This window comes from Morone saxatilis, unplaced genomic scaffold, assembly GCF_004916995.1.
Source record: "Morone saxatilis isolate NCDOM2014 unplaced genomic scaffold, NCSU_SB_2.0 Contig14, whole genome shotgun sequence".
Taxonomy (NCBI): Eukaryota; Metazoa; Chordata; class Actinopteri; family Moronidae; genus Morone; species Morone saxatilis.
Window position 1 is genome coordinate 7,951,429 of NW_023339696.1, and position 15,329 is coordinate 7,966,757.

Here is a 15,329-nt window from a genome sequence, read left to right on the forward strand (position 1 = left end):
TATTTGAAGGATGCAGCCTTATTTAAAATCTGATCAGTTATTGCATACTGATATATATATATATATATATAAAATTTAAATTACCCAACAGTGTATGAAATAGTTCAAATAAACTCCATCTTAACCAACTAGCTGTTTAACATCTATAGCCTATGTGTATTTTTATGAGGTACTTCACATATATTTAATACTCATAATACTTCTGTAGTTTTCAGTGCAGCACTTTTACTTGCAATGGAATAATTTTGGTATTACTGCTTAAGTAAAGGGTCTGAATAACTCTTCAATCACTGGTGGGAATTACAAATAAGTTTCTTTTTCTTAACCTTTCTAAACACATTTTTCAAACTCTGTGGTGAGTTTTACACGCAATCATTTATAGTAGCAGAGAAGGTATTCCAATAATTTGCCTACTGTACTTAAAGTATCAAAAGTAAAAATATGCAATATGCGTATGCTAGTTTAATCTATAACAAAGTATTTTTATTTTTTTACTGTAAAATATGAATCAACAAAGTAACTAGTAACTGTAAAATAAATGTAGTGGAGTAAAAGTAAAAGGGGAATTGGAAATAGCAAAGTGAAGTACTAATACCTCAAATTAGTACTAAATTCCAACAGTGATCATCACATTAGTTTACACAACCCTATTTATTTAACACTCACTGAAAATATTTAACTTGTGTCTCAAAAGTGAACATAAATTAGTCGAGAACCTTCCTGCCATCAAAATATTGTTCCTTTCATTGGTTTGACTACTAGTCTCCTTCACTGAAAAGTCAATTCTCTGAACCACGACTGGCTTTCAAACTAGTACTAGTACATGTATGTAACAGGTCTTAAACTGAGTGGACTCATCGTTACTTTGGACTGAGTATGTATTTGTCTTAAGAAGCACGCAGGTTAGACAGAGCAAGTAATGAGAACCATAAACACTGAACTTCAATAACATATTGCTTCACCTGAGAGAGAAAACGGTCAGAGAGGATACATGGCAGTGCCTGTAGTTTGTTATCGGAGGCACGCATGTGTGACAACAGAGACCAAAGCTAGTCATTTGGTGAAAACACAATTAACCGAAGTAACCAAAATAATGAAGGGGACAATGGACCCTTCCCCTGTAACTGAGGAGGATGTTCCTACCCTGTCAACACCCAAATTTATTCTGTGACCACCTGAGGTAAACATTTATGTCCTTTTGTGTTACAGTCAAGGTTTTTGCAGCCTAATTCAATGCAGCCATTATTATCCTCATTTTCCACGTCAACCGCCATGAGTAACCCGAGTCAAACCAATATAATTTATTAGTTATGAAAGAAGAAATAATGAGATCTTTTAATACATATAAACACATTTTTCTCTCTGCTGAAAAGACAGTAATTCCCACAGATACACAACACCACACACAAACTCTTTCCAGTGTACACCTTTTAAGCCATTTCAGTACACTGGTGTAATCATTACCATCATTCTAGGTTTATCGGGAGCAGCTGTTTAAGACGGGTTCCTCTTTATTCATCAATTGTGTGCATAAACATGGTGGTCTGTTGATTTGACATGCTCTGATGCTTCCTGACAATCCCACAGCAACAGAGAGTGTGCATGTTCCACATTTGGTGTTTGGATTATTTGTACTGTAGCATGAGCTGGGAAAGAGTGGTGCATTTCTGTGTGTGAGAGCCAAGAGAAGAGCATGTTTCAAAAAGTTGTTTGAGAGAAAAAACTAATTTTATCCTGGTGTGCCATGATCGGGAACATTTTTAAAAAGGTAAAAGAAAAGGCAAAAAAGGTATTTATCTGTAGATCAGTGCTGGCTTTCATCCACTAACAGCACCATCACAACACTAGATGGATGTATTGTACATTATTAACACGTGGTGTTGTTGTAACCGCTGTAGCCTTGATGTGTAATTGTGTACGGAGGAATATGTCAGTAGGCTCCAAAGCTACACCGTAACCCATTAACACACAACTGTGGATGAGCTCTTTATAATCATAAGGTTGGAATCACACTTAAAGTTTGCTTGTTTGGATTTTTATGCTCCTGTGCAGAAAATATTTCAAAGATTGACCAGTTTAATGAGTGCAACATCCCGTTCAACTGCGTGTTGACTTTGTGCACTCCTGTTAACAACGGCTAACGTTACTGTTGAGATCGCCTGCGCTGGTTTCTTTAAACATTTAGCCAGACGAGAAAAACATTCGCAAAATCTATGATTTTCCACACCAGAACTCTTCATTTTTGAGGCCTTGCTGAGGCTAAACTGGAGTCTTGCAGTGTGCTCCCACCTTTCATGTACCTGGGCCCTGAGCTAGACGATGTCATCACCGTGGTGATGGCAGCACATTGCCTGCCATCGACGCTGTGGCTCACTTGGTCACTGTCTCTCCTTGCCCTATCTCTGGGCACAGGCCTGCTCTACATCAGCGATGGTCTTTGGTGCGCCAGAGGACAGAATCAGAGGGCCTCCCTTGTCTTGGATCACCACGTCATCCTCAATCCTGACGCCCAGGCCACGGAAACGCCCTGGCACCTGGTCATTGTTCTCACAGATGTACAACCCTGTGACAAGAGAAGGAAAATTGTATGAAAGCAGGAATGGCACGAAAAAGATAATGTAAAATGTGTAATGGGGGGTGGTTCCCATCCACCACAGTAACTGCACTGTGAGTTTGTGCTGCAGTGTGGATTTTTAAGACCTGATTTCAAGCAGATTTTCATTAAAAAGGTCCAGTGTGCAACATTTAAGAGGCTCCATTGGCAGAAATTGAAAATAATATTTATATTTACAGCACTGTTTGAAAATATAAATGTTTTGGGGTCTGTACCAAACAATGTTTTCTTAAATCTGGAGAACAAGATTCGTAGGCCAGGGAATCTCTGTACAACAGTACTTCATTATAATGCTGTTTATTACACATTTTACCTTTCTTAAAGAAGATATTGGGATAATGCACAGCCCTACTCTTGGCCTGATTCACCTGTATGGTTTTACTCTGATAAGACTGACCTGGTTTGAGCAGATTAGTGTTTATTTCAGTATCAGTATTTACCTGCTCATTTTAAGCAATGCAGCTCAGGGCTCACTAACTGATTTCCTTAAAAAAAAGAATAAGGAATTGATAAACGTACACCTGTTATTTCAAATAAAAAATACTGGTTCTCATTAAATAAAGAAATAATGTTAAAACAATAGAAAACTCCAAAATGCTCAGGAGGTTTCTACAGTGGCTCAGAACGGACAAACCGTAGCCATAGCCACCGTAGTTTCTCCTACACATTTTACAGCCCGTTCTCATTCCCAGGTCGTCCGATACAAACCGGTGCTTTAACACAGCCACAGCTGCACATGTGGAGGAAAACTCAAGAGGTATTTACCTGGTTCAATAGTGATGGCCATTCCTGGCTGTAGAGGTTGTGAACGGGACAGCTCAGGGGTGTCATGGACGTCCATGCCCAGGTAATGGCCAACGTGGTGGGGGCAGTATCGCCTTGCAGCCTGGGATGAACATAAACAAAATTAAAGCAGTTGTAGTTCTACCAGCAGTCCCAGCGCAGTCAGAGCTCGTTGCTAGACCTTAATAAACATGAAATTCAGGGATGACACTGACTGAAGGGGGCTTACTGTGCAGAAGAAGCCTCGTCAGATCATATTTCTATTTTCTATTTTCTTCTTCTTCTTCACCTGCCTTAACAGAGCACAACTGAATCCAGGAGCATCTAAACAATATTAAAGGTGAACACAAATTGTAATGTAACATGTAATTCCGATAAATCCTCCATATGAGACCATTTGCACTCTGCACAAATGAGACAGTGGAATCAAAAATGTGTTGTTAGAATTTCAAAATAAAACATTTTTGAATCCTAGTTGTAATGTTAAACCCACAACGTCCGACTAATTTTGAATAATTTGCTTATCGCATGAGTCAAAAATTTAGGAAGTAGGACTTGCCCTTTAATCCTTATCCATAAGCCTTATTAGAAAGAATGAGCACCAGCATTTCTCCTGATGCTGGTGCTCATTATCCTCAAAACATCTGGATGCTTCCTCTGTGTAAAATAAAGTAATTAAACAGATGTTGTTGTGGACTTCAGAGACACCTGCCAGTTTTGTTACCAACTAATAAGTAAGACTCAACTTAACCAAAGCAACCTCTCCATTAGCATCGGTTATAAAAAGATGAGGTCAAGTGGATCAAGAAGGTGGTTCTACAGCCATGATAATGACTCTGAGTCTGTACTCAGGCCCAGTGGTGCTTTGAGCTAAATGCTATCTCACTTATTAGCGTTTAACACAAAGTACCGTTTAGGCTGATGGGATTTTTAATTGATTTGGCAGTTATTTGTTCATAAAGTACTGGACAAATTAAACATTTGACCTGATGACAACACTACATGGAAAGTTAAGGGATCATCTGAGGTATGACAATTCATCCTGGAAAACCAAAGACAGTAGGATACAACATGGATGTCTGTACAAAATTTGGTCTAATAGATGTTAAGAAGGTAGGATTCATCATCTGGGGACAATTAATATCTGTACAATCTTGGCAGTACATCAGAATCGTTGAGATATTTCAGTCTGGACCAACTGACCGACCAAATGACAGACAGCATTAGAAATCATATCCTCAGAGGGACGATAACTATGAACCCAGCTCAATGTCTCTCACGGGGGAATCCCATCATCTGTCAGCTAATCCAAAAATTTGTCAAGATTTCTTTGTCTTAACGAAGGATTAAGATGTCAATCTTCTGTGTATCTTGAACTAACAGCTCTGTGGCTGCCAAAACATCCTTTATTACCCCACAGTACTACTTTTTCTTTTTAGAGAAACCAGTTGAATACATCTACATTCAGCTTTGGTTTGGCTTGCTCATTTTATTCCCCTGAAAGGAACCACTGCAGGAAAGGAGTACATCTATTATGCAGAGTTATACAGCATATTGTGTTTCATGAAGGGCTGTAATTAGGTCATTTTTATCATTTACATTGGCTTGGCTTTACACTTACTATTTCCTGACCACAAACCACTGGTGATGACATAAATAAACTCTGCCAAGTGTTTAAATTCAATGCCCAGCTGACATGGTAACAGAGATAATCTGATCATGTCTTCCTCTGGTGTGGTTGACTGATATTCAACGGAAAGGAAAGGCTTTAATTTCCATTAGCAATATTAAAATGTAAAATACAGTGTGTTTGCGTGTCTGTAACATTTTGTTCTAAGTTAACAGCAGAGCGAAATATGCTGCTCTTTATTTATCAGAGTACTTTTATTCATTAAGGAGCAGCTGAATATTTGGATCTGGGAAACATTACTTTCTTGTACAGCAAATAATTTGAAAATCTTTCAGTACAACAACTTTGTTTTCAAAGAGCCAAGAGCTGACATTACCTTTAGTAACTCACTATCACTGGTACTGGCCTTGACGATGCCGAGCTGCCTGAGCTGTCGTCCCAACAACGCCAGCATGGTACTATAGATGTGATCCAGACTGACACCTGGGGAACACAGAGACAAACAGGAGCGCTGGACCTCCAGGACGGCCTCGTACAGCTCAGCCTGGGCAGGGGTGAATCTGGCAGGAAAGAGGTGGGGGCAACAGACAGTTAAGGTGTGTCACTGCTAACAGAACAATTGTCAAAAACAGTCATACTATATATTATATCATTTTCAATTAGTGTTTTGGCATCAGCAAGGAAAGGAATGACACTATAACTTCTGTTTACTGTGACACCGTGTGGATTTTGTATTGTAAGAATGGTTTAACCAGCGCCAGATATTCTTTATCAACCTCATTTTTCTTTGAGCATCACACCTGATTGCTTAAAACTGGGGTAGGCACACTGGTGTAATGAAGCCTGGAGAAGTATGTATATACTTTTTACTAATTTTTAATAAAAAAAAATGTTTTAAGCAGCCTGTCCAGCAGAGGTTAAACACCCAGTGATATAAACAGTGACATGTAAGACTACTCTTGCATATTTAGATCACCCAAAAATGGGCCAGTAGTATTTGCACATTGTCACTTAATGCTGCTTGACTCCAGGCAGTAAGCATCATTATGAAATTAACAATTAACCCACAGAAGAATCAATACGGACCCACAGACGGGGTGAGACAACTACATAATTATGCATTTTGAGTGAAGTATTCCTTACTCCACACTCCACCCACTCATGAAAATTGTGTCATGCCTTTACCATTCCAGGTGAAAACATTAATCTTGCAGAACACTACTGAATGATGTGCATCAGAGGGGATTTACAAGCAGGTACAACCAGTGCCGACTGAAAAATAAGTAGGTATACTTAGTATACCCTGCACCACACCTCCGGGTAGGCAGTTTTATTTTGGCGTTATTGGGCAAAAATACCATAATAACCTTTAGCATATTGCAATTTAAGTGGTCTGAGAGAGAAGCAGACTTCTGCACCACCTCACTCTGAACACGTCCCGGCAAAACACAGAGCTTTAATCTTATTATGTTTGATGCCATGGTGCTCTTATCGACAAGTGGTAAAGCGACATGATGACAAACCGAGTGAAATAACTTTTGAGGGGGGGCAGGGGTGCCTTTGAATGTCCAATTTTTATTTTCCGCATTATTAGAGGTCGGTGGGACAGTCCAATTATACGGCACAGCCCCCACCCGGAGAAATCAGGTTCTCCGCTGTTTCTTGCCCCTCTCCGCTGAAGCAGAGTATTGCTGAGGCAGTCGAAAAAGATCATCCTCTCATCCCACTGCAGCTGGCTCTGAAGCCAGGGGTGCTCTGCTCTGAGGCCACTTCTTGGAGAAGATGAGTCACCGGTTACGGCGAGAAGGACTGGGGTCTTGGAGAGGCTAATGCCACGGAGAGCGGGCCCTATGAGGCATGAGGTTTTGCACTTGTGGGTTTGGTAGCAAAGGGTTTAGCGGATTGAGAGAGACAGGGGGAAGGATTTGCATTGTGTATGTTGCCTACTGCAGTTTTAAGATTATTTTATCAAACTTACTTTCCATTTACTGGCCATGTTCGAGTGATATCACTGACATAACCAAAGTATTCACAACCACCATCAAGAAGCACCATTTCACCATCCTGATGGGGGAGAAAAAGTATAATGAGTCATTACTTTATATATGTGACCATTTATCATTTTCAGAGGGCTTCAGAGGGCTTAATGTTGCATGGCAGTATATATGACAGAACGGATCCTTTAGCACATTCAACCCCTTTCTTTACCTTGATAATCTGGTTGTTGTTTATGTAGTGCAGAGTATTGGCTCGATTCCCTCCAGCAACAACAGGGGGATAGGCCAGGAAGTTTGCGCCATGTATCCGATTCTCAAAATCAAACTGGAATAAGAAGAAGTCTTTCCAATTGAAATGGGACTGTGAGCATCATGTTAGCGATACATACAAACACAGTAATTACACATTTGGTCAAAGTTGAATAAAGACCTGAATCTGACAAATAACTACAAAATGGAGCTAAAACTGCACTCAGTTGTTAATATCTGAGAGCTAGAAACTGATTGTGTTCACTGCATTACTGCAATGGAGAAACAGCTAAAACAACAGAGCTCAAGTTAAAGTTAGTTGGTGAGATAACTGGTAAGCTAGCCTGACAACTAGTGTTTATGTAGTCACTGCTCTCTGCCTTTGAAGGGCTATATATTCTACTGTATATCTTACTATTATTGCTTTGAGAAAACATATAATAATATAACTACTGGGATGAAAATGCATCAGTGACAGCAACAGTTTCTAATTGTATTCCTAAATTAGAAGGTTAGCCTTCACTCAGCAGCCTTATAAAAACAAATCACACAAACACATTATTCCAGTGCTGCACAGATATCCAGGATGATGAATTTGTTTCTACAGGACTGAAACTGCCTGAAACTAGGCAAATCCTAGCACTAGCATTTCAGTCTCCTGCACACTATTTAAAACATTTTTAGGAACACAAAAAGAAACAACAGGACAACATGCTTCTTATGAGTTGCATAATCCACAAGTTAGAAACTTTTAAATAAAGAGAATAAGTGGTTGATAGATAAAGTGGTTATCAAGCTGTTATTGGAATAAAAATTTGTCGAGTGCAGTGTCTACTACTTATTAAATTAGATATAAACTGGTCTTTTACTGTATAGAGTTGTCTGTGACTAATGGCCACTTCTCATCTGGTTCCTTCTGTGCATGTAAACATACTGTTTAAGGACCTGTGTGAGCCTCAGTGAATACTTCTTTATCAGAAGTTGGCAATAGTGCATATAATTTGTTTCTCTTGAAAATATTATTATTATTATTATAATCAATTTGTCAGTCATATCCAGTCCTAATGAGCAATAGCTCATACTGCACTGACTGCATAATTAATGGATGACACTTAGAGTCGCAGTGATTACATTTAAGAGCCTGATAAATTAAAGACATGAAGACCAAGCCCCACATGATAGAGGCAGTTAAGAGCCACAAAGAGGTCATCAAATATTTTCAGTTACCTTTGCAAAGAGCACAGCTTCGTCCACATCTCCTTGAGACAGAGCCATTGTCCTCCTAAAAGCCTGAAAGACAAGGATCTGAGTTGAGCGAACACACTACGATACATCCATCTTAAAACTAAATGTGTTGGAAGAAATAGTCAAGAGACACTGTTACATAACATTATACAGCCCTATTTGCAGGCATTTCTTAGTATAATATATAACATTATGACATTGACACTGTAGGTTAAGTTTAAACACCAACCTGTGCAGTGATGTGACCCGCTGCTTGCATGAGCACCACCTCTGCTGAGCTTTTGATGGCCCTCAGAGAGTGTATGAGAGGTCTGAGAGAGTGCGGCATCGGTCCCGCCTCCAGCACGGGACACACATGAGTCTGGTGGAGGCGAGGGTGGGTGGGCTGAGAGCTATCATACCACAGCAGAGTGCCTGAAAAGAGGATCAGAGTAGATAGAAAATGGGAACAGTGAAATTAAGGCCCTAATTTGTTAGTGATCGAATGTCAGCTCCTGTGTTTGTTTGTCAGAAATGAAGTTAGTCCATCCCCCTTCTCCTGATCAAAGTTGACTGTGAAATAAACCCTGCCTACAATCATGCTTTGCAACTGTAACTAAGCCAGCAGACCTGTTAAACTTTGGGTTTCTCCACATATTGAAGTGGTGGGTGCAGTAAGAGACGTTACGCTGCATTTTAAGGGTAAACAAAAGTGTAAGGAATTGATTAAACAGTGTGTTTGTCTGCTCTAACGTAAGCTGCAAACGTTAACATGTTACTAGTATTATTTTGTGGGTTTACAGGTGTGTTCAGGACTAGAAAATCCACTATGGGCAAGATGCTAGTATGTTAGAGTTTAGTCCAACAAGCAGTTCTGTCCTGTTCTTTATTTGGTTTGTGAGAGTTTGAATCCCAGAAACCAAAATTGTAAAAAACAGCCTCACTTTTCTCTTCAAAATAGATCAAAGCATTAATCTAACCTCTGAGTTGCTTTTCTAAATATGTTTTCCTAAAGTTAGACTCAAAACCCTCCAAGGATTGTGTCTGTGAAAATAACACTTTAATTTACAACATTGAATAAAAATACTGCACAGCAATACACCAACAGTGCTGCTCCTGGTGAGGATTCTCACTTTCTGCCTGGACATGTGGCTTTAGGTTCAGTATTTGAGCATTAGCTAGTTAAGCTTGTAGCCCATGGATATATTACTAAGACTAGGATATGGCTTCTCGTGGTATTATAACAAAAAATCCCCTGCAGCCCAAAAATAATTTGAAATTTAATAGTTGACAGGACACCTTGAACTGCAAACAAGCTCAGTCTTTCTATATGAGTTTTTGATCCATGGAGGTTTTATGTTTATAAAACATTCCTCAAGCCGAGAAAAGCAATTTAAAAATCCATGACTTCATCATAATGTAAAGTCTACGGGCCAGAATTGGGAATTGCAATGGGAACGCTCATTGCACTGAATAGGTGCCATTTTTGTCGTTCATGATGTAGCCACAATGTACACATTTAAAAGCTCAGTGTGTAACATTTAGGAGGCTCTACTTGCAGAAATGCAATATAATATTGATAGGTGTCCTCTTCTACGCAGTCTAACATGTTGAACTGCCATTTTTTCTACAGTAGCCCAGAACGGACAAACCAAACTGGCTATAGATAGGGCCTCTCACGTTTCACGGGTTTTGCAGCCACCATAGTTTCTCGTATACATTTCACAGCCTTTTCTCGTTCCCAGGTCGTCCAATACATACGTAAATACAGCTCCACCGCTAGATGCCACTAAATCCTACACACTGGACCTTTAGAGCCTTTCATGGGGTTCTCGTTTTAACACAAATGTACCGGAAACATTAAAAAGACAGCTGGAGATGGGAGTTTTAATCACAGAGTTTTAGCCTTGGCATTAGGTTACTATAGCCATCTACAGCTGATAAAATCTGCTGGTGACAGTCGTCATTTCAGCTGAGAGAGATGGCTAAAAATGAGAAGCCGACTTCTGTGTGAAATTGAAGACATGTAGTTTGAGAAAATTACTAATATTGAAGTCTCCCACTGTTAACATGGTAATCTGCATACGTGCCGTGCTAGAACAGAAAGTAAGTAACTCAGCTGAGCTTAACAAACACTTAATTGCGGCTGTTCAAATGTTCAACATAACACTTCTGTTCCTGCTGGACCATCATCCTCACACTTCCATCCACCTACCTTTAAGGCTCTTGAGCACAAGACCCAGTTCTTCTGTGCTATGAACTCTCTCTATGCCGGTCAAAGCAGCTGCCCCATCCTTCCCTGACCGGGGCCCGTCCCACAGCTCCCTCCCCGGGTCTCTGCGCGGGACGAACAAGATGGCCTGGTCTGGTCGGCCTTTCCCGTACAGGACCAGGGCACTGTCGGGCTCTAGGATGCCGCTGAGGTAGAGGAAATCCTGCACAACATTTGGCTTGAATTTAATTGGTGAAGCCTCACTTAAATAACAAACAATCAGTATCCCATTTGTACACCTTTTTAACTCAAGTTTGCTCATTCACATTCACATTCACATTAAAAGCTGTTTTAAAGTGCAGCTATTCAATAATATATGTTTAGTAGATTAGCACCTGGTTCTGGTGGAAGGGATAAGGGATGTCATTGGTCATGTAGCGGGTCGGATGGGACAAAACAATGACCACATGGGTGCTAGAGGAGGCAGAGGGTCCCAGCCTGTCTGCCTGGGCCTCAATAAGTGAGGCCAGCCTGTGTCTGCGGAGCTCATATTCTGTCTGGCTCAAGCCTGGAGTCACCTCACCTGAGGAGCAGAGATCAGACATGTGGAGTTTAACAGCAGCTCATCACCAACACTTTGACACTGTGCACTACTATTTGTCTCCTGGTGGTGTCAAACGTCTTTGAGTATCTTGAAAATGACTTTATAGATAAAATGTATTATTATCATTATTATTTATTATCACTTCTTAACAGCGTTCAGTTGTCTGTGATCTACAATCCTCCAAATACTATGTGATGTTCATGTGCCGTTAGAGAGCGTTGTGGTTTCATTCTTCTCGTCTCAATGCACCTCAATTGATGTTTATCTGACTTTAGTGAGAGACCACAAACTCCCACTGAACGTACCCAGAATGGTACACAGACCACAAAACAAACAGAGAAATGACCAGTTCGACTCCATGGTGCAAAAATATTCAGCAACTACAGATAACAAACAAGCCTGATTGTCTTCGAGATCAACTGATCTTGAACAGAACAATCACTCTATTATATGCCATTAAAACTTACTCCCTAAAGAAACACATTATAAGCCTGTTAATCATGTGACTGAAGACCGTATACATTGCAGGTTCTCTCTAAAAAGTGTAAATGTACTGTTAAACTAAACTCACCATGTTTGATGAGGTGCGGATGGGTGAAAGGGCTGGGTTGGCCCAGGTAGCGAGGTGGAACCGTCCTTGGTTTCGAATCTCCTGGTTTCAGAGAAATGTTTCTGCACGGGCACCAAACACATCCTACAGACAGAAACACAACACAGATGGTAAAGACCAGTGACCAACAATGCTGCATGCAGCTGCTCTAACTGGTAATCCTGTTTCATCAGCAGTCAAAGGATGTTTGAGTAGAGCTTTGCAGCAGCTGGACTGCACTGTGAATGTCTGCTCATAATTGAAAATAACTTGCAGTACAGAAATGCCAAAGATGACCGATATCTTGGTAAGAATTCTTTAATGACCAAATGTAAGGGATCACAATCGAAATGAGCTGAAATACTTTTCCAAACACACACAAGGTTTTAGTAAGATTGTAATCTGCCTCTGATGTCACCAGCAAATATCTCTTTAAACAATTTCTGGACCTCAATATTTAAAGTGTTCTCATAAATCTGTAACACGACAATCGGCCTTAATTTGTGAGCCGGAAGATTAATCGTCATTAGGTGAAAGGCTGCCTGCTCTCCCTCTTAACTACAATGAATCACCATGTGTCGTCAAAGTGAAAGAGGTGAGGTTTCCTTTTTAACAGATCACTTAAAACTACAACAGAAAATGGGTTCCCTTCATCGATTAAGTGCCAACAACAAATATATCTTTATTTATATTATAATTTGATATTTTTGCACATCTCTTCATGACATAATGTGCCTAATGCAACATGATGTGCTTGTTCTGACACTCAAATGCATGAATTGGCTACATGTTACACAAATCTGCAAGTGTGTGGATACTTTCTTTACTCTAATCTTAACTTTTTGAGTTATAATAATAAAACATGTTATATAATTTGACCTCTTTGAGCCTTAAACCGATTAAATTAAACTATTTGAGAAGATTATAGGAGAAATGTCTAGAATAGAATAAACATTATTCAAATTTACATCAGAAAACCATCAGAAAATCAACATGAAAGACACACTGACTGTACTTCTAACACTGACAATGTGGCAGCTTAAAAAGAGATTAACTATAATAATTAAAGTGCTATGGTGCTGGTGTGTTTATTGCACGGTGCTATATTTCACTAAGATTTAGTCTTAGAGTCCAGCAGCTTAATAGATCAGTTTGATTTGAACTTTGGCACACAGAGTCTGAGGTTCGTATTTAGAGAAGAGGGGCTGTTGAGGGTCCGCAATGATTTTTTCTTCCCGTTTCATGACTACCTGCTCGTACAGTCTCTGTATGGGCTCATATTCTTTCCTCCCTGTTATCCTCATAGATATCTTGTGCATGCTGGCAAACCTGTTTTTTTTAGCTCTACTGTTAAGTTGCCAAAACATGCTGTGATTTCATATCTAATGATGCTAAAACATCCACATGATCTGACTGCTCACTCCATACAGTCTCAGTCACTTTAGAAAGTGTCGCTGTAGTCTGCTGCACAGGTTATCAATGTGTGCTTTCCAGAAAAGGAGGTTGTCTGTGTGGACACCTACGTGTGTTTTACCGGTTTTTGGCTCATGGTCAGTCACAGGTCATCTCCTGAGTTTTAGTGACACCAACCATCTTACTTTAAATGTTCTCATAAGAACTGAAACAGGTTCCCAGATTGGACACTGCTTTGCTGTAAATGGTCACACTGTATTGTGTCGTACAGGTCAATCACATGTATTTTATCTACAATCTTAATCTGAAAACTGTAAAGGAAAGTGGAGTAAAGACTTAATATGTCCCTCTGAACTTTACTGGGAGTAGAAGTATAAAACAGCATGCAGTGAAAACACTCAAGTTAAGTACAAGTAACTTCAAATTATCCTAAAATATGCTCCAAACTGGGCTCACCTCGACTCCGCGGCAGCAGACTGACAGCAGCCCTGAACATGGAGCAGGTCGAGGGCAACATAGCTGCTGCAGCTGGAGGACACCGGGGAGTTACAGCATGTCGCCCCGCCACAGACGACAGGGACAGTCGGTGGAGGACAGAGTTGGTCGACTGACGCTGGATATTCACGGAGACATTCAGCGGTATGTTGTTGCGACTTACCGGCGTTAAAACCTCCTCATACACGGGTAATATTTGCCTTTAGCTGACAGTTACCCTCGACAGCCTGCTGACTCCATGTTTGTCAGCCGCAGTAAGAGGGGGGTTGCTGCCCTCAGTTTCCCCTCACAGGCACACAGGCTCATCTTCTTCTTCTATGATTTTAATGGCGGATGCTTTCTCTAATGTGATTGGCAGGCCTTCTTCTTCTGTTTGTTTTTTCAACGTTGGTTGCAACCAGTGTACCAGCAGCACTACTGCCCCCTTGTGCTTGGAGTGTGGACCAGACATGAAAGCACAGTTAGGGATGAGACGATGTACAAGAAAACACTCCAATATGGTGATAATCTTAATCTTAATCTTAATCTTGAGCATACAGTGCTATATTGATTACCTGATTGATTTTGAACTAGGGGAAAAGGGACAGACGTATATTTCACTGTGGCTGAAGGCTCAGGTTAAACCATTGAGTGTGTGGAAGTAGTATAGATTCCCATATAAAGAACAAGGAAGATGAGGTTCCTATCTGTAATGCAGTAAATATATGTGTTTATTAACAAGTATGTAAGGTGAAGTGATTCCAGTATGTTTTTAAAAGTTTTAAACATTTTAAAAGTCTTATTTTTCATGATTATTGTGATAATATTGTGTTTTTTAGCCAAGATAATCGGGACATGAAATTTTCATATCGCCCAATGCCTTCACACGATGCACTTGACAGCTGCATAAATGTGTTTATTTATTTATTTAAATTTGTTTTTGGGGTTATTTGCCTTTATTGAATAGAACAGCTGAAGATCGACAGGATAAGGGGGAAGATTGAGAAGAAGAATGAAGAGAGAGACAGAGAACAGAGGGAGAGAGAGAGAGAAGAGAGAGAGAGAGAGAGAGAGAGAGGCCTCAGGTTGGACCCAGACAAGTGGCCACTGCAGCAAGGACCGAACCCCAGCAGATGGACACCAGGTCCACCATGTGAGCCATAGGGCTCCACCATAAATGTGTTTTTTATTAAAGATGCTGAATTTCAGCATCTCTTTCTTTCTTGTTACTTATTTCAACCCATGAGTACATTCACAACAGACTCCAGTTGGATGCTGAGTGGAACTGGAATGACTTATTATATATAAGTCGTATAGCTACTCTCTTCTATTGCTTTGATTAAATATCCCCTCGATAGATAGATAGATAGATAGATAGATAGATAGACTTTATTAATCCCCGAAGGGAAATTAGGTCGTCATAGCAGCCAGGTAAATTAAAAGCAACAATTTAGCTTAGTTTATTTATTATTTTAATTGTGCCTAAAAGATAAACCAGTTCACACAGGTAACCACATTAATGTGTTTTTCACTCATTTCC

At 40.0% G+C, this 15,329-nt stretch overlaps 1 protein-coding gene across 1 annotated transcript; it reads right to left on the minus strand.

The window, feature by feature from the left end:
• Positions 1 to 1,281: 1,281 nt before the first annotated feature.
• xpnpep3 (X-prolyl aminopeptidase 3, mitochondrial) lies at positions 1,282 to 14,085 on the minus strand. Its single transcript, XM_035654816.1, has 11 exons — positions 13,772 to 14,085; positions 11,885 to 12,007; positions 11,105 to 11,292; positions 10,713 to 10,932; positions 8,748 to 8,932; positions 8,501 to 8,563; positions 7,236 to 7,349; positions 7,006 to 7,091; positions 5,404 to 5,587; positions 3,380 to 3,500; positions 1,282 to 2,563 (listed from the first exon to the last, which is right to left on the minus strand). The coding sequence occupies exons 1-11, from the start codon at positions 13,830 to 13,832 to the stop codon at positions 2,397 to 2,399; spliced, it is 1,512 nt and encodes a 503-aa protein (XP_035510709.1). The 5' UTR covers positions 13,833 to 14,085; the 3' UTR covers positions 1,282 to 2,396.
• Positions 14,086 to 15,329: the final 1,244 nt, after the last annotated feature.